This window comes from Miscanthus floridulus, chromosome 12 (assembly GCF_019320115.1).
Source record: "Miscanthus floridulus cultivar M001 chromosome 12, ASM1932011v1, whole genome shotgun sequence".
NCBI lineage: Eukaryota > Viridiplantae > Streptophyta > Magnoliopsida > Poales > Poaceae > Miscanthus > Miscanthus floridulus.
The window spans coordinates 6,725,904-6,745,452 of NC_089591.1; the positions used below are offsets into that span (position 1 = coordinate 6,725,904).

Sequence of the window (19,549 nt, forward strand, 5' to 3'; positions counted from 1 at the left end):
TCTTGCAGGAATCATATAAGAAACTTATAGGAATCATTTCAATTTCGCAGAAAAAACATAGGAACAGAGAGAAGAAGAAAAATCCCTGAGTGTGATTAACAGAGATAAGTGTATCTACGTATATGTAAGCGTCTCTGTTCTGCGTGTTTTGGAAAAAGAAAATTTTGTAGTACTGTAACCTTACGTCGGACAGTCAGTGACTATGGCTTTTTAAATACGATAAACAAATTTTCAAATCGATCTGACGAAATCGCCCGAGGATGACAAGGAAATTGTACCCGCAGTACGTTAATTAATAATATAACTACTCCAATGAATTATAGCATAAGAAGAAGCTCCAAATTGCGGCCTTTAGAAAGCGATCGGAGCACTCGTCAACCACGTGCTCTCTTTAAATAACCCGTGTCTCCTGCAGTTTCAATCACAGCCAACTAACAAGACACCCCAGAATCTCTCTTTCTCGCGCTCGCTCTCTCTGAAGATTGAGTGCCTGTTCCGAGGACGCACAGACGCAGAGCAGAGAGCCATGGAGGTGACACCAAACCACACGCAGACCGTGGCCGGGTGGGCGGCCATGAACGAGTCTGGCAAGGTGGAGCCCTTCGTCTTCAAGAGGAGGTACAGATCAAAGGCGTTCATTTGATTTCAGCTGCTGTTCTGAATCCTGATCGATAACAATCCTTTGGTTTGTTGGGCATGCAGAGAGAACGGCGTGGACGACGTGACGATCAAGGTGCAGTACTGCGGCATGTGCCACACCGACCTGCACTTCATCCAGAACGACTGGGGCATCACCATGTACCCGCTGGTCCCGGGGCACGAGATCACCGGCGTGGTGACCAAGGTGGGCAGCAACGTCTCCGGCTTCCGTGTCGGCGACCGCGTCGGCGTGGGCTGCATCGCCGCCTCCTGCCTCTACTGCGACCACTGCCGCCGGTCCGAGGAGAACTACTGCGACAAGGTGACGCTCACCTACAACGGCGTCTTCTGGGACGGCAGCGTCACGTACGGCGGCTACTCCCGGACGCTGGTGGCGCACAAGCGGTTCGTGGTGCGCGTCCCGGACACGCTCCCGCTGGACGCCGCGGCGCCGCTGCTGTGCGCGGGGATCACCGTGTACAGCCCCATGAAGCACCACGGCATGCTGCGGTCGCCCGGCGGCAGCCTGGGCGTGGTGGGACTCGGCGGCCTGGGGCACGTCGCCGTCAAGTTCGCCAAGGCGTTCGGCCTCCGCGTCACCGTCATCAGCACGTCGCCGGCCAAGGAGAAGGAGGCGAAGGAGCGGCTCGGGGCCGACCATTTCGTCGTCAGCACGGACCAGAAGCAGATGCAGGCCATGGAGAGAAGCCTCGACTACGTCATCGACACCGTCTCGGCCAAGCATTCGCTCGGCCCCATCTTGGAGCTGCTCAAGGTGAACGGCAAGCTCGTGCTCGTCGCCGCGCCCGACCAGCCCGTCGAGCTCCCGTCGTTCCCGCTCATCTTTGGGAAGAGGACCGTGAGCGGGAGCATGACGGGAGGGATGAAGGAGACGCAGGAGATGCTGGACCTGTGCGGCAAGCACAACATCACCTGCGACATCGAGCTCGTCTCCACGGACGGGATCAACGAGGCGCTCGCTCGCCTCGCGCGCAACGACGTCCGCTACCGCTTCGTCATCGACATCGCTGGCGACTCAAACTCAAAGCTCTAGTTCAATCAATTGGCTCCATCATCATAATGCATGCATGTTTCGGTGGATGGCACGCGGTTGGTAGTGCTTAAGCTCTATCTATTTCATATCTAGTGTGTGTCAGCATCAGCAATATGATCAATAGTAAGTAATCACTTGAGCCAGGAGAGTGTGTAATGGTTGATGTGCTAGCTCATCTAGCTGCCTCTTGATGTGGGACAGATTGTTTGGACGACTTTAATTTCCTTGTGGTTATTGTGTATTCTGGCTGGGTTTCTTTTATATTTGCAGTTGTGGGATGCCGCGAGGCCACGCGTGAGGCTGCATATTTCGTCGTTGCTTGATGCTTGGAGCAAATAAACATTAATACATGCGTTAGTCATTTTCACAAGATTTGCTTGTTCCATCGTCTCTCTAGCAAATAGCCGTCTTATAAATGGATTTGACTACTGACTACTCGAGGTGAAAGGCTACTGGTGCTGAAACCCGAATTTTAGAGCCCTCTGCTACGAAATCAATAGCTCATATTTTGTTTTGCTGATATAGGAAGAAAAAATTAGGATGGCGTTTCCTAAAAAAAAACTCGGCCGGTGAGGGAAGAACCGCCCTCACGGTAATGTTATAGGAAGAGACCGTATGACCCTGGTCGAGAAAACCCCTGAACCCTGGCACGTACCCCGAAGGGCCGAGTGAACCGGGACAGATCAGCAGGCCGGCGTTGTCAGAGGCGCACCGTTGCCGACGCAGTCACCAGGTTTGCGTGCACAATGAGAGAATTTTTTTTGGTGGGTACCGGAAATTCTGCCCCTACCGGGGCTCGAACTCCGGTTGGCAGGCTGAGGTCACCGCCTAACCAGCTCAAACAAAAAAGGATTGCAGACTTAATATTGCTATGGAAAAGGTTAAAGAACCTTATAGACAACCTAATATTCTTGCGGAATATATAGCGTTCTTATAGCACATTTGATTTGGATGTGGAACTCCTTTAAAACACCTAGATTCTTTAATAAAATACACACAAATTTTGGGTGTAGGAGGCAAGTTTTTCACTCTGGTACCATACAGCAGAACTATTTATAATTTGCCAGGTATATCAAATAATCATACTATATTTGTTGTTTCTGGTATCCATTGGTGGTCAAAGAGTATTCCAATCCTAAGAACCTTTCAACTATTAGCTTAGGGTCAGTTTGGCAGGGCTCCACCTCCGGCTCCTATTGTGAAGCAATTTCTCTAGTGAAATTGAAGCTGTTTTGGAAAACGTTTAGCAGAAATGCTCTAGTCGCAGTTTGTAATAATTTGTGTCAAGTTTGCGAGGAGGAACCACGAGAAGCCACATTTTTGTGGTTCTAGCTTCTCAGTACAAAAACAGCTCTGGCTCCTCCGAGCTCCTTTCAAGGAGCCAACTTTATAGATGGTCGTTTGGCACAATGCAACAACAAGAGCCACACAAGAAGGCGGAGCTAGAGCCATGCCAAAAGAGATCTCAATCATTTTTTTTAACAAACGGGAGGGTTTTTGGGCCCCTGCTGAAATTGATTAAGGAAAAACGGTTCAGTACAAACAGGAAAGAAAAATAAAAGAGACAGGGCAGCAGAGGGAGAATCAGGAAACAAGAAAAGAAAGAGATCTAAATCATTATTCAGTGGGTTTGGACAAATGGGTAATAATGACATTGGAGAGGGTGCGTAATGCACTCTGATATCCTAGGGTTGGGTATGGTAAGAGCGTGTTTAGTTCCAGGAAGTTGAAATTTTGGGCTACTGTAGTACTTTCGTTTTTATTTGGCAATTAGTGTTCAAACATGGACTAATTAGGCTCAAAACGTTCGTCTCGCAATTTCCCACCAAACTGTGCAATTAGTTTTTTTTCGTCTACATTTAATGCTCTATGCACGGGCCGCAAACATTCGATGTGATAGGTACTGTAGCACTTTTTTGAGATTTTGGGGTGAAATTGAACACGCGCTAAGCACTACTATACAAAATCTCATCACCGTCGGCAGCGGCGTGCAAGTGTTAAGTTCCACACCAGTTTTGAAAGTTGAGAAATTTGAAGACTAGGATAGCATCTACAAACTTTATTCAATCCAATGCCCGAGTAATATTCCTGAAAATTTCTATTAACATATCTTACTATTACTAATTAGATACCTTAACGGAGGCACCACTTAAAGATCAGTTTGGTTTTGATGAATCGATGAAACCCTATGTGCTAACCTTTGTTCTAAGTGATCATGAGATAGGTTAGTATTAATCCAAGTGGTAGAGCAATTGAAGGATGATCATGATGATGGTGGAGGCCACGGTGATGATCAAGTGCTCGAAGCTTGAAAAAGAAGAAAAAGAAATATAAAATGGGCTAAGACAAAAGTATATTTGATAGAGTCATTTTGTTTTGGTGATCAAGACACTTAGAGAGTGCGATCATATTTATTAAGAGGGGTGAAACTCGTCGTAAAATAGGGTTATTAAAGTATCGCTAGATATTGTGAGTCATTGCATGTCCATTTATATTCCAGTAAGCCAAATCATTACTCAGCGCGCTTGCACGTTGGATGTTAGCGACGCACGCTTCCCATCTTTGGCACTCCCTTTCCTTTCCTTTCCGTTAGGCACCTTCCGTTTCCGTCCCAAATTTCTCGTGCTCACTTCTGATTCGGTATCACGCCGCGTTGGTCAATTTAAAAAAAATCAAAGCCGTAACGCCCGTGTGTTTCCCCTTTCAACCTGCTTTATTCGTTTCGTCTTCTTCACGGCAGAGGAGGAAGCTCCGTCAACGCGGCCGCGGCTTCGATTTGGGACGGCACCAACTGGCCTCCCCCATCGACGTGGAGGCAGAACCTTCGTCGACGCCGGTGCGGCCCCCGTCGATGTGGAGGCGGAAGCTCCGTCCACGGCGGCGCGACCTCGATTTTTGGGGCGGCACCAACTGGTTTTCCCCGTCGAGGCGGGGGCGGAAGGGGATTCGAGCGGGCTGAGGGCTGAGGGAGCGAGGGGCCTCGGCAAGTCCGCCTCCCGTCGAGATCCGGCGGCCGCAGACCTGCAGTGAGGACCGGGAGTAAGGATCGAAACCCTACTGCGACACGACTGCCGGCCGCGCCGCTGCGAGGACGTCGACGTCGTCACCGGCGACCGCCTCCAATGACTCTATCTCCTCTAGGTAGGTGCCGTCGCCCCGTCCGCCTGCCCTTCCCCGCTCTTTGCCCTTTTGCTCTCATCGGGTCCGCGTGTGAGCTTGTGTGCAGAGGCTGTCAGCTGTCGCAGCCGGCGACGACTCGATTTGTGGGAACCGAATCTCAGGCTCGACGGTTCGTCCTTCTGATTTCGCCTCCACAGTGACGCAGATTGTTAGCCCATCTTTCTATGTATGTTTTGATGTGATTAATTTGATATGAAAATTTTGCATGCTAGCTGACCAAATTTTTTTAACTGCGCATAGGTTTAATATACTTTATATTTTACCTACGGGTCTTGCTGATTTTGAGCTTGAGGTATTGGTTTAGCGATTTCTAGGTTGCATCAACTTATGGTATCTATATTCGCGATTTGTATGCTTCTTCTAAGGTTTGAACTGGGCATGTATTTTTCCTTGTTCGAGTTCTGTTTTGCATGTCTTGGATCGGCTAGCAGATTGGTCGATCTATCGATGTACAAGCAAAACATGAATGATCAATATTCGTTTTATTTGTGTTAATAATGCTTACAGCAAGACTTTTCGTGTTTTACTTGTACCATCATGAGTATTATAGCTCTCTTTTGCGTGTCTTGGGCTAACAGATGTAGGAGCTAAGACATGAAATGATCAATATTCATGTTTCTTGTATCATGAATTCTGATGGTGATATCATATAAATTAGCGGTGTAGATAACATAACAACCAACCAGTACCATTGGCCTTTATTATTTGTTTGAACTTGAAGGCCAAATTAAACTGTGGCAGTCAGGAAAACTTTTGGTAGCTGGACTTGCCATTGTCAGTCTGAATAACTGGTTCTGTTGCTTTCAAGAGAGGCGGGCACTAGCAATATTGCTATTCTGTTATTGTTCCACACAGTTCATATTGTGTGACATAATAGCACGCCGGCTATTAGTTCCCCTCACCTTGAAGCAAGTCCTTACTGGTTGCCTCCATCACCAACTATTATGTAAACTGGAGCAGCTTTGTTTGGCACTGGATATCAATTTCCTCGATGTTATGTTGTAGTTGACATTACAAATGCAGTACTGCAAGTGTAGAGTATCAATGAGAAATCAACATTCAGATAGTCGATTCAACTCTGAAGGGAATAAATTCACAGTCCAAACTAAACTGAGTTTCCACGTACCTGAAAAAAAAATTAAAATGGAAGAAATTAGGCAACTTTGCCACACAATTGAATTCATTCTTCAGTCACCACAATTGAGGAGTGTATTACTAATAACCATGAGAAGTTAAGTTAGGTCACAAGCTTCAATGGGAATATGCCACAAAAGAAACTACCAAATCAGCTACTATGGAGCAATCCAGATACTAAATCAAGCATGTTTCTGAAATCTAGTAGTATATATGATGCCAATTTAAAGGGATTACTGTGAGCACATGTGCTCACCTAGGGAAGCATTATTTTGCTAGTTAGAAATGACTATTTTTCAGTCAAATCTTGCCTTCTGTGCAGGCTTGCAAATCCAAGTTCATTCATGAAATTCGCAATGTTTTCTGAAAAATCCAGTGTTTTCCACACACACATGCATATATGCGTAGCTAACGTGTAACAACCAAACAACAGATCACATTTTTGTGAATATTGGACACACCTCCAGCTAAGTGCATACCAACCATAAGAAGAGTGAGTTGGACCTGTTTTTTCAATATTTTTGTCAAGGGTTTTTAGTGCTCAGATTCTGTCTTTTATATCTACCCCTTATGTGAATTTGTTAGAATAGCATCAGATTGCTCATTTTTTTTTGTGAATCAGCATCATGGTGCGTTGTGTTTGTTGGCTTTCCTTTTTAGTGTGTTAATTAGGATCTTTTTGTTTATATAGGGTAGGTTTGCAGGATAGAAGATTTGAGATCTAGCTTGTCAGCTTTTAGTTTATTACTAGAGCTATTTTCACTTCAAGTATGCCATGATTTGTATGCTGACACCAACATAAGGCATATGGTAATGCCTATGCTGTTGGCACCAAGTTCTGATCGATTTTATTTCCCCTTCCCAGTCCCCAATAATAACATCTTTTTACACTCCTAAGAGCAAGTTTTTGTGGATTGATGAATTGAGATGTTTCTAGTGCCCCTTTTGTAGCTGATGGGTGTTTCATGATTCCTGAAAATGTTCGATGTTAAATTCCAAGTCTCATGTCTAATTCTGTACGTTAGCTGAGGACCCATCATACAATTGTTCCCATATGACATTCTGAAGATTCATCAATTATTTGACTTACCTCCGATTTTGTAGGTCGATGGTCTGCGAGAGCATGTGAAGAAAAGTGGGCTTGTGGAGAAGATTGAATTGGTTTATTTCTCCCCGTCTACTGAGGTATAGTCTGATATTTTCTTTTTTTAAAAGCTTTCCAGGTTCAGTTCACTAGTAAGGCACAATTGGTCACTCAAACATCTCAAAAGGATAGGAAACGTTGACTGTGTACTCGTCCCTTTGTTCTAATCAGAAATTTACAAGCACTTCAATCCATTATATTAACTAGGAAAGAACTGAATCCTACAAATTAGCAAAACAAGGATTTTAGTTCTTCGTACCCTAGCATTGTAACAGCAAGCAGCAGACTGTGAGAACTTGTCCTCCCTCTCCCCTTTTGCTGGTTCCCTGCCTCTATGCTCCCTACAGGATCATACCGGCAGCAAGAGCAGGAGCATCATTGCTTTGCTCAACCAACTGCACATGCATGGCAGCAGCAAAAGATTGACCATAACAGCAGCTATAGTTAGGAGCAGATATTACTATATGATATGAGGTAGCGTTTAGTGTTGCTATCAGATTAGCTGGATTGCAGCAATAGGCCATCATGGATTTAGACTGGCAACAGCCGTAGTTTACATGTTGATTAGTTACTGTCTCCATTTTTTTTGTTCCTTAACTAGGTGGGGACGAATGAAAAATTTGAGGATATAGAGTTGAATGTTGTAGACAATGGGGCTTTTTTAGTGTGTTATAATTAGGATGTTTGTTTATAGGGTAGCTTTGTAGGAGAGAAGAGGAGCTGATCTAGCTTGTTAGCTTTTAGTTTATAAGAGGAATTATGGCCTTTTACCTTCAGTTAAAGTAGCATGCGCAAACCAAACAAATTTCTTTGTTTCTCCTAATTTGTTTCGCCGGATGACCATTGCCGGGCGGCCCAGTTGTGCTGCGACTTTCCAAGGAGAAGTGCAAGTCGCTCTAGCAAATCGTCCCTTCTCTATTCATGTGAAGTCACCATTTTGCCACCAGCTACTGTGCTGTGTTGTGCTGCAAGCTGCTCAATTGTTTGCCTAGTGCTGCATGCTTATGCTTACAATGAGTATGGATGAGGTTCCTAGATAATGATGGATAAGTCTGGCTGCTGTAGTCTTTGTGGGGCTGTTGTGGTCTTTGTGTTTTTAGGACAGCATAGGACAGCATCTTAGACTAGAGGACAGCATAGGATAGCATCTTAGACTAGAGGACAACATCTTAGACTAGCATCTAGAGGACAACATCTTAGCATCTAGGACAACATCTTAGACTAGTATCTTGGCATATGCTTGGCTGGCTAGCAGCCTATAAATATGTATCCCCAACCCCTCGGGTTCGTATGGCATTGAGAAATAAACCAGAAAATTGTCCCAACTCCTAGTGTCATCCTCTGTCGATGAGAGTAAGAATTCTGCTACTACCAAGAGTGAGAATTCAGCGACTAACAAGTGGTATCAGAGCCGTACTATCCTGTAGCCTAAGCATCTCCTGCTCATCTCCTCTCCCAGCCACACAACAGCCCCAGCTGCGAGCAGCAGCTCCGGCCGCTCCTACTCACTCCTCCCCCAGCTCGTCTGAAGCAGCCCTCTCCCCACGCAGCAGCCCCTTGGTAGAGCGTCATGTCCGCAGGGCAGTCTCAGCGCTCGGTCGCCTCGAGCACGCGGCGTCGGCAGGAGGCCGAACTTACCGCGGCAGAGGAACGCGAGCGAGCGGCGGCAAGGGTGTCGAGGCTGGCAGCGGCGGAGCTGGCAGCAGCCAGAGCGGAGGCGGAAGCAGCGGCGGCGGCAGCGGAGGTCGAGGCTCTGCGCGGCAGCATCGGCAGCTCCATTTCCGCTGACGACACCGCCGACGCGGACCTCGAGCTGCTAGAGAGGGAGACAGCGCGAGCGCGGGCGGCGCAGTGGGCAGCCGTGCACGCCCACGAGCGTGGCGGCAGCCCAGACAGGCGCGGACGCGCCGGCGACACTCCTGGAGGAGGCGCGCACGGCGGCGGCGCTCCTGGAGGAGGCGCACACGGCAACGGTGGCGGACGGGTTGATGGAGAGCGCGGCCTTCACAGGCAGCGTGGCTCTCTCTCCCCGGATCGGTACCGTGGTTACCACGGGCTCCAGGCTGTTGTCAGGGACGTCGGTCCCGGCGGTGGGTGGCCTACCCTCACCAAGACCAACTACGTCGAGTGGGCTGCGGTGATGAGGGTAAAGCTCCAGGTGCGGCACATGTGGGAGGCAGTCCGGTACGGCGACGTCGACTACGACCTAGATCGACGGGCGCTGGATGCCCTCATCGCTGTAGCACGCATCGGTAGCGACCGCGCCCGCAAGTCCACACTGCAGGCACTTCGCAAGGAGTGGGAGAACCTGGCCTTCAAGCTAGGTGAGGACGTTGATGACTTTGCTCTCCGTCTCAACACTCTGTTGCAGAAGATGGTGCAGTTCGGCGATGACACCTACGGCGAGGAGAGAGCTGTCGAAAAGCTCTTCCGCTTCGTCCCCGAGAAGTACAAGCAGATGGCTCGCTCGATCGAGTCTCTGCTGGATCTCTCCACGATGTCGATCGAGGAGGCGATAGGTGGCCTCAAGGTCGTTGACAGCGATGAGCCACAGGCTCTCTCGGGGCCCATCACCACTGGCGGGAAGCTCCTTCTCACTCGGGAGCAGTGGCTTGCCAGCCAAGGTGACCGGAAGAAGGGGGAGCCTTCTTCCGCGACAGGCAGCCGCAAGCGTGGCAAGCCACGCAAGGCGCGCAGAGACGCCCAGGCCGGGGCGCGAGGACGTGCCGAGGGTGATGGCCGCGGAGGCGCCCAGGGCGGCGCCGCCGGCAGGCACAAGCCGGCACGAGACGACGCCTGCCGCAACTGCGGCCAGCTTAGCCATTGGGCCAAGGACTGCCTACAGCAACGACGTGGCCAGGCCCACGTCGCATAGGCGGAGGAGCCGGCTCTGTTCATGGCACATGCAAGCATCGAGCTACCTCCAGCGGCACCGGCCGCAGCGGCCCTCTTCCACCTTGACGAGCCGAAAGCACACGCCCTCCTCGGCGACGGCTCTGGCAACGACAAGACTGACGGGTGGTGCCTCGACACCGGTGCCACCCACCACATGACTGGTCGACGAGAGTTCATCGAGCTTGACTCTAGCGTCCAAGGCTCCGTCAAGTTTGGGGATGCCTTCGGCATGGAGATCAAGGGCGTCGACTCCGTCATCTTCACCGCTGTGTCTGGTGAGCATAGGCTGCTCGTCGGAGTCTACTACATCCCCGCGTTGAGGAACTCCATCATCAGCTTGGGACAGTTGGATGAGAACGGTTCGCGCGTGGTGGTTGAGGACGGAGTCATGAGGATTTGGGATCGTCGTCGTCGCCTTCTTGCCAAGGTATCCAGAAGCGCAAATCGACTCTACGTCCTTAACGTGCAGGTGGCACAACCCCTCTGTCTCGCTGCTCGTCGGGACGACGAGGCGTGGCAGTGGCACGAGCGTTTCGAGCACCTTCACTTTGAGGCCCTGAAGTGGCTCAGTGCCACGGAGATGGTGCGAGCCTCAAGGTCGTCGACAGCGATGAGCCACAGGCTCTCTCGGGGCCCATCACCACTGGCGGGAAGCTCCTTCTCACTCGGGAGTAGTGGCTTGCCAGCCAAGGTGACCGGAAGAAGGGGGAGCCTTCTTCCGTGACAGGCGGCCGCAAGCGTGGCAAGCCACGCAAGGCGCGCAGAGACGCCCAGGCCGGGGCGCGAGGACGTGCCGAGGGTGATGGCCGCGGAGGCGCCTAGGGCGGCGCCGCCGGCAAGCACAAGCCGGCACGAGACGACGCCTGCCGCAACTGCGGCCAACTTGGCCATTGGGCCAAGGACTGCCGACAGCAACGACGCGGCCAGGCCCACGTCGCATAGGCGGAGGAGCCGGCTCTGTTCATGGCACATGCAAGCATCGAGCTACCTCCAGCGGCACCGGCCGCAGCGGCCCTCTTCCACCTTGACGAGCCGAAAGCACACGCCCTCCTTGGCGACGGCTCTGGCAACGACAAGACTGACGGGTGGTGCCTCGACACCGGTGCCACCCACCACATGACTGGTCGACGAGAGTTCTTCATCGAGCTTGACTCTAGCGTCCAAGGCTCCGTCAAGTTTGGGGATGCCTCCGGCATGGAGATCAAGGGCGTCGGCTCCGTCATCTTCACCGCTGTGTCTGGTGAGCATAGGCTGCTCGCCGGAGTCTACTATATCCCCGCGTTGAGGAACTCCATCATCAGCTTGGGACAGTTGGATGAGAACGGTTCGCGCGTGGTGGTTGAGGACGGAGTCATGAGGATTTGGGATCGTCGTCGTCGCCTTCTTGCCAAGGTATCCAGAAGCGCAAATCGACTCTACGTCCTTAACGTGCAGGTGGCACAATCCCTCTGTCTCGCTGCTCGTCGGGACGACGAGGCGTGGCAGTGGCACGAGCGTTTCGAGCACCTTCACTTTGAGGCCCTGAAGTGGCTCAGTGCCACGGAGATGGTGCGAGGCCTGCCGTGCCTCGACCATGTGGAGCAGCTCTGCGACGTCTGCGTGTTGACGAAGCAGAGGCGACTCCCCTTTCCCCAGCGGGCGAGCTTTCGAGCCAAGGAGAGGCTCGAGCTTGTGCACGGGGACTTGTGTGGCCCGGTGACACCGGCCACACCGGGAGGACGACGCTACTTCCTGCTGCTCGTCGACGACCTCTCCCGCTACATGTGGGTGATGGTCCTCGACAGCAAGGGAGAGGCTGCGGACACCATCAGGCGCACGCAGGCTGCTGCGGAGGCGGAGTGCGGCCGCAAGCTGCGCGTGCTGCGCACCGACAACGGCGGCGAATTCACGGCGGCTGAATTCGCGCCGTACTGCATTGACGAGGGAATTCAGCGCCACTACTCTGCGCCATACAGCCCGTAGCAGAACGGCGTCGTCGAGCGGTGCAATCAGACGGTTGTGGGGATGGCTCGGGCCCTCCTCAAGCAGAGGGGGATGCCGGCTGTCTTCTGGGGAGAGGCGGTGGTGACGACTGTCTACATCCTCAACCGCTCGCCTACCAAGGCGCTCGACGGCAGGACGTCGTACGAGGCTTGGCATGGGCGCAAGCCGGCGGTCTCCCACTTGCGGGTCTTCGGCTGCCTCGCGTTCGCCAAGGAGCTTGGCCACATCAACAAGCTCGACGACAGGAGCACTCCGGGAGTGTTCATCGGCTACGCGGAGGGCTCGAAGGCCTACTGCATCCTCGACCCGAAGACACAACGTGTGCGCACGGCGCGCGACGTTGTGTTCGACGAAGGGCGAGGATGGGCGTGGGACAAGGCGGTGGGCGACGGCTCGGCTCCGACGTACGACGACTTCATTGTCGAGTACGTCCACTTCGAGGGAGCTGGGGGAGTAGGCGGCTCTTCTTCGGCGAGCGCGTCTACCCCAGTCCCCGAGCCTCCACCGACCCCGGCGCCTGCTACTCCGACAACACCACGCTCTCCAGCCAGGACCTCGGCTGCGATGAGTTCTTCGCCGGCTCCACCACAGCCGGCAACGCCACGCACTCCAGCACCGACAGGCACCACTCCGGGCACGTCTACTCTACCACCAGCTCGTGTCGAGCACGGCCCGGTTGAGCTCGTTGCTCCGCTCTCTCACGACGAGGAGCGCGTCGACGCGTACCACGACGGCGAGCCGTTGCGGTACCGTACAATGGAGAACCTTCTCGGCGACCAGCCAGTGCCGGGACCGGTGCCTCACGACCTGGAGGCGCAGTTGCACCTTGCGTGTGACGACGGTGAGCCTCGGTCATTTGCAGAGGCCGAGAGACACGCGGTATGGCGCGCCGCGATGCAGTTGGAGATGGATGCGGTTGAGAAGAACCGCACATGGGGATTGCTGACCTTCCTCGTGGTCACCGCGCGATCACCCTTAAGTGGGTGTACAAGCTGAAGAGGGATGAAGCCGGTGCCATTGTAAAGCACAAGGCTCGCTTGGTGGCACGAGGTTTCGTGCAGCAGGAGGGGGTCGACTTCGACGACGCCTTTGCTCCCGTGGCACGGATGGAGTCCGTGCGACTCCTTGCGCTAGTTGTCCAGGAGGGCTGGCGTGTTCATCACATGGACGTCAAGTCGGCGTTTCTTAACGGCGACTTGAAGGAGGAGGTCTACGTGCACCAGCCGCCGGGATTTGTGATCCCCGGCAAGGAGGGCAAGGTGCTCCGCCTACGCAAGGCCCTCTATGGCTTGCGGCAGGCACCGAAGGCGTGGAATGCCAAGTTGGATTCCACGCTAAAGGGGATAGGTTTCGAGCAAAGCCCGCACGAGGCGGCCATCTACCGACGAGGGCAGTGGAGGTAATGCTCTGCTGGTGGATGTCTACGTCGACGACTTGGTGATCATCGGCACCAAGGATGCGGAGGTGACGGCATTCAAGGAAGAGATGAAGGCCACCTTCCAGATGAGTGACCTGGGGCCTCTCTCCTTCTACCTGGGAATCGAGGTGCACCAGGATGACTCCGGGATCACGCTTTGACAGACCGCCTACGCCAAGCGCGTCGTTGAGCTAGCTGGGCTCACCGACTGCAACCCAGCTCTCATTCCGATGGAGGAGAGGCTGAAGCTAAGCCGCGACAACACGACAGGAGGAGGTGGACGCTACGTAGTACCGGCGTCTTGTGGGGAGCCTTCGTTACCTCGCCCACACACGGCCTGGACCTGGCATTCTCCGTCGGCTACGTTAGTCGGTTCATGCTAGCGATCGACAACGGAGCACCAGCAGGCTGTGAAGAGGATCATCCGCTACTGTTGCGGGGACTCTCGACCACGGCCTCTACTACCCTAGGTGCCCTGGGGCGGCACACTTCGTCGGGTACAGCGACAGCGACCACGCCGGCGACATCGACACCAGTAAGAGCACGAGCGGGATCCTCTTCTTCCTCGTCAAGTGCCTCGTTAGCTGGCAGTCGGTCAAGCTGCAGGTGATGGCCCTGTCCAGCTGCGAGGCCGAGTACATAGTGGCCTCCACCGCTTCGACTCAGGCGCTCTGGCTCGCTCGACTGCTTGGTGATCTCCTCGGCAGAGACACTAGAGCGGTGGAGCTCAGGGTGGACAGCAAGTCCGCTCTGGCCCTGGCAAAGAACCCCGTCTTCCATGAACGCAGCAAGCACATCCGGGTGAGGTACCACTTCATCCGAGGCTGTCTTGAGGAAGGGAGCATCAAGGTGAGCTACATCAACACCAAGAACCAGCTTGCGAACCTGCTCACAAAGCCCCTTGGGAGAATCAAGTTCCTTGAGCTCTGCTCCAGGACCGGGATGGTTCAACTTTCCCACAAGACGACGCACAAGACTTAGGGGGAGAATGATGAATAAGTCTGGCTGTTGTGGTCTTTGTGGAGCTGTTTTGTTCTTTGTGTTTTTAGGACAGCATAGGACAGCATCTTAGACTAGAGGACAACATCTTAGACTAGAGGACAATACCTTAGACTAGCATCTAGAGGACAACATCTTAGCATTTAGGACAACATCTTAGACTAGCATCTTAGACTAGCATCTTGGCATATGCTTGGCTGGCTAGCAGGCCTATAAATATGTATCCCCAACCCCTCGGGTTGGTATGGCATTGAGAAATAAACCAGAAAATTGTCCCAACTCCTAGTGTCATCCTCTGTCGATGAGAGTAAGAATTCTGCTACTACCAAGAGTGAGAATTCAGCGACTAACAGATAAGAGATATCCATACAAACAATTCTTTGCCACATAAATTATATATTTTGATCAAAACCTTGCTTCTGCTTATAATAATTCTGTACATTGCGTGTTTCCATATGACATTTTCAAGATTCATGAATTATTGACTTACCTGCAATTTATAGGTCGATGATCTGCGGGAGCACGTGAACAAAAGTGCCTTGTAGATAAAGTTGAATTGGTTATTTTCTTCCCCTTTACCGAGGTATAGTCTTGTCCTAATATATTTTTGTGTGCTTTTTACAGTTATGGAACCTCTGGTAGTCTTCTTAGTATTTGAGAAATAGTTATCTTTCAGTTTTGGCATTGCTTAAACACATTTTCTAATATTTTGTATGTACAGAAAAGTTTTATAAATTTTTATGTGCAAAGTTTTGAATGACGAACTAGTAACTAGGTGTGGTCTATTAGAATGGTTCTGAGTTAAGATGTACAAAGTTTTGGAGTGTAATGTTTTCTGTTAGCTCACTGTTCTTTTTCCTCAATACTATAGTTGTTAGTTCTTAAATTCACAGCCTAAAGTTTAGATGTGCAAAGTTTCTGTACGGTTTCAGTCGAAATTTTTTTATTTAATAGAAGTTTTTGGTCTTGAAGTACAATGTTTTAAACGATCTATTCCAAAGTTCCTAAATTTAGAGTGCAAAGTTTCCCGCATACAAGTTTTGACCCTCAACATGTAAGTTTTATATCTTGGAGTATAATGTTTTAAATGAGCTAGCATAAAGTTTCTAAATTCCAATATCAAAGGTTTTATTACCATGTGAAAACTAGATACAAAGTTTTGAAGCCTAGCAGGACAAAGTTTGTAATGTCACAGTTCAAAGTTTATTAATTCTAAGTGTAAAGTTTTGAACCAAGCAGTACAAAGTTTATAATATGATAGTCAAAGTTTTAAACATAGCAGTACAAAATTTGTTTAAAGTTTATAAAATCTGAGTCTAAGGTTTTGAACCTAGCGGTACAAAGTTTTGAACCTAATGGTACAAAATTTATAATGTGATAGTTCAAAGTTTTGAATTTAGAAGTACAAAGTTTGTCGTCTCATAGTTTAAAGTTTATAAATTCTTAGTGTAAATTTTTGAACCTAGCAGTACAAAGTTTATAATGTGATAGTTCAAAGTCTTGAATCTAGCAGTACAAAGTTTATAGTGTCATAGTTTAAAGTTGATAAGTTCTTAGTGTAAAGTTTTAAACCTAGCAGTACAAAGTTTATAATGTGATATAGCAAAGTATTGAATCTTGTAGTACAAAGTTTGTAATGTGATAGTTCAAAGTTCATAAATTCTGAGTGTAAAGTTTTGAACTGGTAGTACAAAGTTTATGATTGATAGTTCAAAGTTTTGAACCTGACTGTACAAAGTTTATAATATGATAGATCAAAGTATTGAATCTAGTAGTACAAAGTTTGTAATGTGATAGTCATAGTTCTTAAGGCGTCGCCTAGGCGACGCCTAGGCGTCCAGGCGTGCCCACCTCGCCGCGGAAACAATGGCGCCTTGCCCCCTAGGCGCCGCCTAGGCGTCCAGGCGCACCAAGCACTCGCCTGGACGCCTCACCGCCTTAAAAACTATGGTGATAGTTCAAAGTTTATATAGTCTGAGTCTAAAGTTTTGAACCTAACAATACAAAATTCTAAACCTAATGGTACAAAGTTTATAATGTGATAGTTCAAGTCTTGAATATAGCAGTATAGAGTTTATAGTGTCATAGTTTAAAGTTTATAAATTCTTAGTGTAAAGTTTTACAAAGTTTATAACGTGAATGATCAAATTATTGAATCTAACAGTACAAAGTTTGTAATATGATAGTTCAAAGTTTATAAATTCTTAGTGTAAAGTTTTACAAAGTTTATAACGTGAATGATCAAATTATTGAATCTAACAGTACAAAGTTTGTAATATGATAGTTCAAAGTTTATAAATTCTGAGTGTAAAGTTTTGAAGTAGTATAAAGTTTATAATTTGATAGTTCAAAGTTTTGAACTTGGTAGTACCAAGTTTGTAATATTATAGTTCAAAGTTTATAAATTCTAAGTGTAAAGTTTGAACCTAACGACACAAAGTTTATAATGTGATAGATCAAAATTTTGAATCTAGCATTATAAAGTTCGTAATGTCATAGTTCAAAGTTTATAAATTCTGAGTGTGAAGTTTTGAATCTAGCAATACAAAATTTATAATGTGATAGTTTAAAGTTTTGAACCTAGCGGTATAAAGTTTGTAATGTGATAATTTAAAGTTCATGCATTTTAATATGATTATCTTGTTTTTTTTTCAGGGTATTAATGACAACTATTTAGCACGGTAAAGCCACATGTGCTTTATATTAGCTATTTGCAAAGACATATTTATCTCGACGAATAAGATGTACTCCTTTTTTCCAACTTTTGTCTTTTATGAACCATTTTGTACTTTTCAAGATCGATTGAATTATTAATCCCATATAAAGTATTATGGAACATAAGATATTATAAATTTTGAAAATATACTACTACATCTATATGAATGTTAAACCATCTCTCTGCCCTTTTCATCTCCCACAAATCTGTTATCCTGAAAGAGAAAAAATAGCTTGTAGAATCCAAATCAGCGCATCGGCCAGCCCAAAATAAATTAGACCTGAGAAAAGAGAAATAACCTAGATTATACATGGCCCGCTGGGAATAGCGCGCTGTTGATGTTACGAGCGCGCGTGTGTCAGGATCGGTGGGAGTGCATGCACGTCGAAGAATAGCATCGTCTAGTGAGTGCTAACATCCTTGAAAATGTTTGTGAAAAGTTGCTGGATATATATGCTACAAGGTGATACACTTAGTGGTTAGCATATTCGAAGCAAGGGTTGTGAAGTTGGAGAAGTAGAGGAGTAGGCTCAGGGTTGACCGGACACTGGCTCGGCAACTGGTCGGACCTTGACCCTGCTGAAAGCTCTAGTTTGGTTTTTATGAATTGATGAAACCCTAAGTGCTAACCTAGTTCATCTAAGTGATCATGATGATGGTAATGCCATGGTGATGATCAAGTGCTTGGACTTTGAAAAGAAGAAAGAGAAAAACAAAAAGCTTAAGGCAAATGTGAAACTTGATAGAAGCTTTTTCATTTTGGTGATCGAGACACTTAGTGAGTGTGATCATATTTAGGATCGATAACCGTACTATTAAGAGGTGTGAAATTTGTATCGAAATACGGTTATCCAAGTGCCACTAGATGCTCTAATTTATTGCATATGCATTTAAGATCTAGTGGAAAGCCATCACCCTTGAAAATGTTTATGAAAATATGCTAACACACGTATACAAGGTGATACACTTGTTGGTTGACATATTTGATCAAGGGTGGTGAAGTTTGGGGTTAAAAGGAGGAGTTTCGTATTGATCGGACTCTGCCTTGGGCAATGACCGAACTCTGACCCCGTGTCCGGTCAGTAGCGCAGTGAAGGCCGCCCTCGGTCCTTTAACCGGACACTGAGAAGAAAGAGGACCGGACACGCAGGAGGTGCGTCCGGTCAGGTGATGACGTACGCCGACGAAAGCATCTGAACAGGCCAGTAAGGACCGGACTCTCGTCCGCGTCCGATCGAGAAAATGCGGCTCTGGATGCTCTCTAGAAGTGACCGGACTCCACGTTATTGGAGCGTTCGATCATTCCATCTGTGCGTCCGATCGTCGAGTGTTGGTGCGTAGGCGCGTGAGGACCTGACGCGGGCGTGGTGTGTCCGGTCAGCTTGTCTATGCGTCCGGTCACAACTTAAGTGCACTAATGACCGTTGAGATTGGACGATTAGCATTTGAAGCCGGGGACATGTGGCAAAAATCTGAGGACCGAACGCTGGGGTCCTACATCTGGTCAATATGACCGGAGCGTCCGGTCAGCCTGAATTTCAGAGGACTGAGGAGCCAACAACTCTATTTCGTTGGGGGCTCTATTTAAGGCGTGTGGCTGGCTCTAGCTCGTTAGCTTGGCCATTTGCATTGACATAGCAACCTTATGAGCTTAGCCAAAACCCTCCCACTCATCTCCATCATTGATTCATCATCTTTATGAGATTGAAAGAGACTCCAAGTGCATTGCTTGAGTGTTTACATGTAGAGGCACTTGGTGTTCGTGTTTCGCTGTGGGATTCACTTGTTACTCTTGGTTGTTGCCGCCACCTAGACGTCTTGGAGTTGTGAGGATCGTCGAGCGGAGGTTGGTGATTGTCTCCAGCTCCGATTGTGGTGATTGTGAGGGGTTCTTGACCTTTCCCCGGTGAAGAGCCAAAAGGTACTCTAGTGGATTACTCGTGGCTTGTGTGATTCTCATCTTGTGTTGGTTGTATGGCATCCTATTGAGGATCTGGCGTGTGATGCCAATTAGTGCGTGAACCTCTAAGTGAGTGAATTGCCACAACGAGGACTAGCTTGATGGTAAGCAAGTGAACCTCGGTAAAAAAATCATTGTGTCATCATTTGATTCCGAGGTGATTGGTCTTTATTGGTATTCATTCTTGTGATTGATTGGTTCATTTCTCAACTTGGCGGTATAACCATCTTGCTCTCTCTCTTTATATTATCGTAAACTAGTTGTCGTGCTCTTTAGTATAGCTAGTCATGAGAGCTTGTTAGTTTGGTCAGTGTGGCTCTTTAGTTGGCCTTTGAGAGCACACTAACTTAGTGTAGTGACATAGCCATTGTGTGGATAGAGACTATAGAAACTAGAATTATGGTAGGTGACTTGTATTTTTAGTAGGC

The 19,549-nt window shown here is 48.8% G+C and overlaps 1 protein-coding gene and 1 long non-coding RNA gene across 2 annotated transcripts; both read left to right on the forward strand.

Moving 5' to 3' along the window:
- Window positions 1-430: 430 nt before the first annotated feature.
- On the forward strand, window positions 431-2,051 carry LOC136497268 (probable cinnamyl alcohol dehydrogenase 6). The gene is made up of 2 exons (XM_066493068.1): window positions 431-618; window positions 703-2,051. The coding sequence occupies exons 1-2, from the start codon at window positions 527-529 to the stop codon at window positions 1,691-1,693; spliced, it is 1,083 nt and encodes a 360-aa protein (XP_066349165.1). The 5' UTR covers window positions 431-526; the 3' UTR covers window positions 1,694-2,051.
- Window positions 2,052-4,394: 2,343 nt separating this feature from the next.
- Window positions 4,395-17,322, forward strand: LOC136497269 (uncharacterized). Its single transcript, XR_010769265.1, has 5 exons — window positions 4,395-4,834; window positions 4,920-5,039; window positions 7,112-7,192; window positions 14,949-15,028; window positions 17,101-17,322. It is a non-coding gene; the product is annotated as an uncharacterized lncRNA (long non-coding RNA).
- The last annotated feature ends 2,227 nt before the right edge of the window (window positions 17,323-19,549 follow it).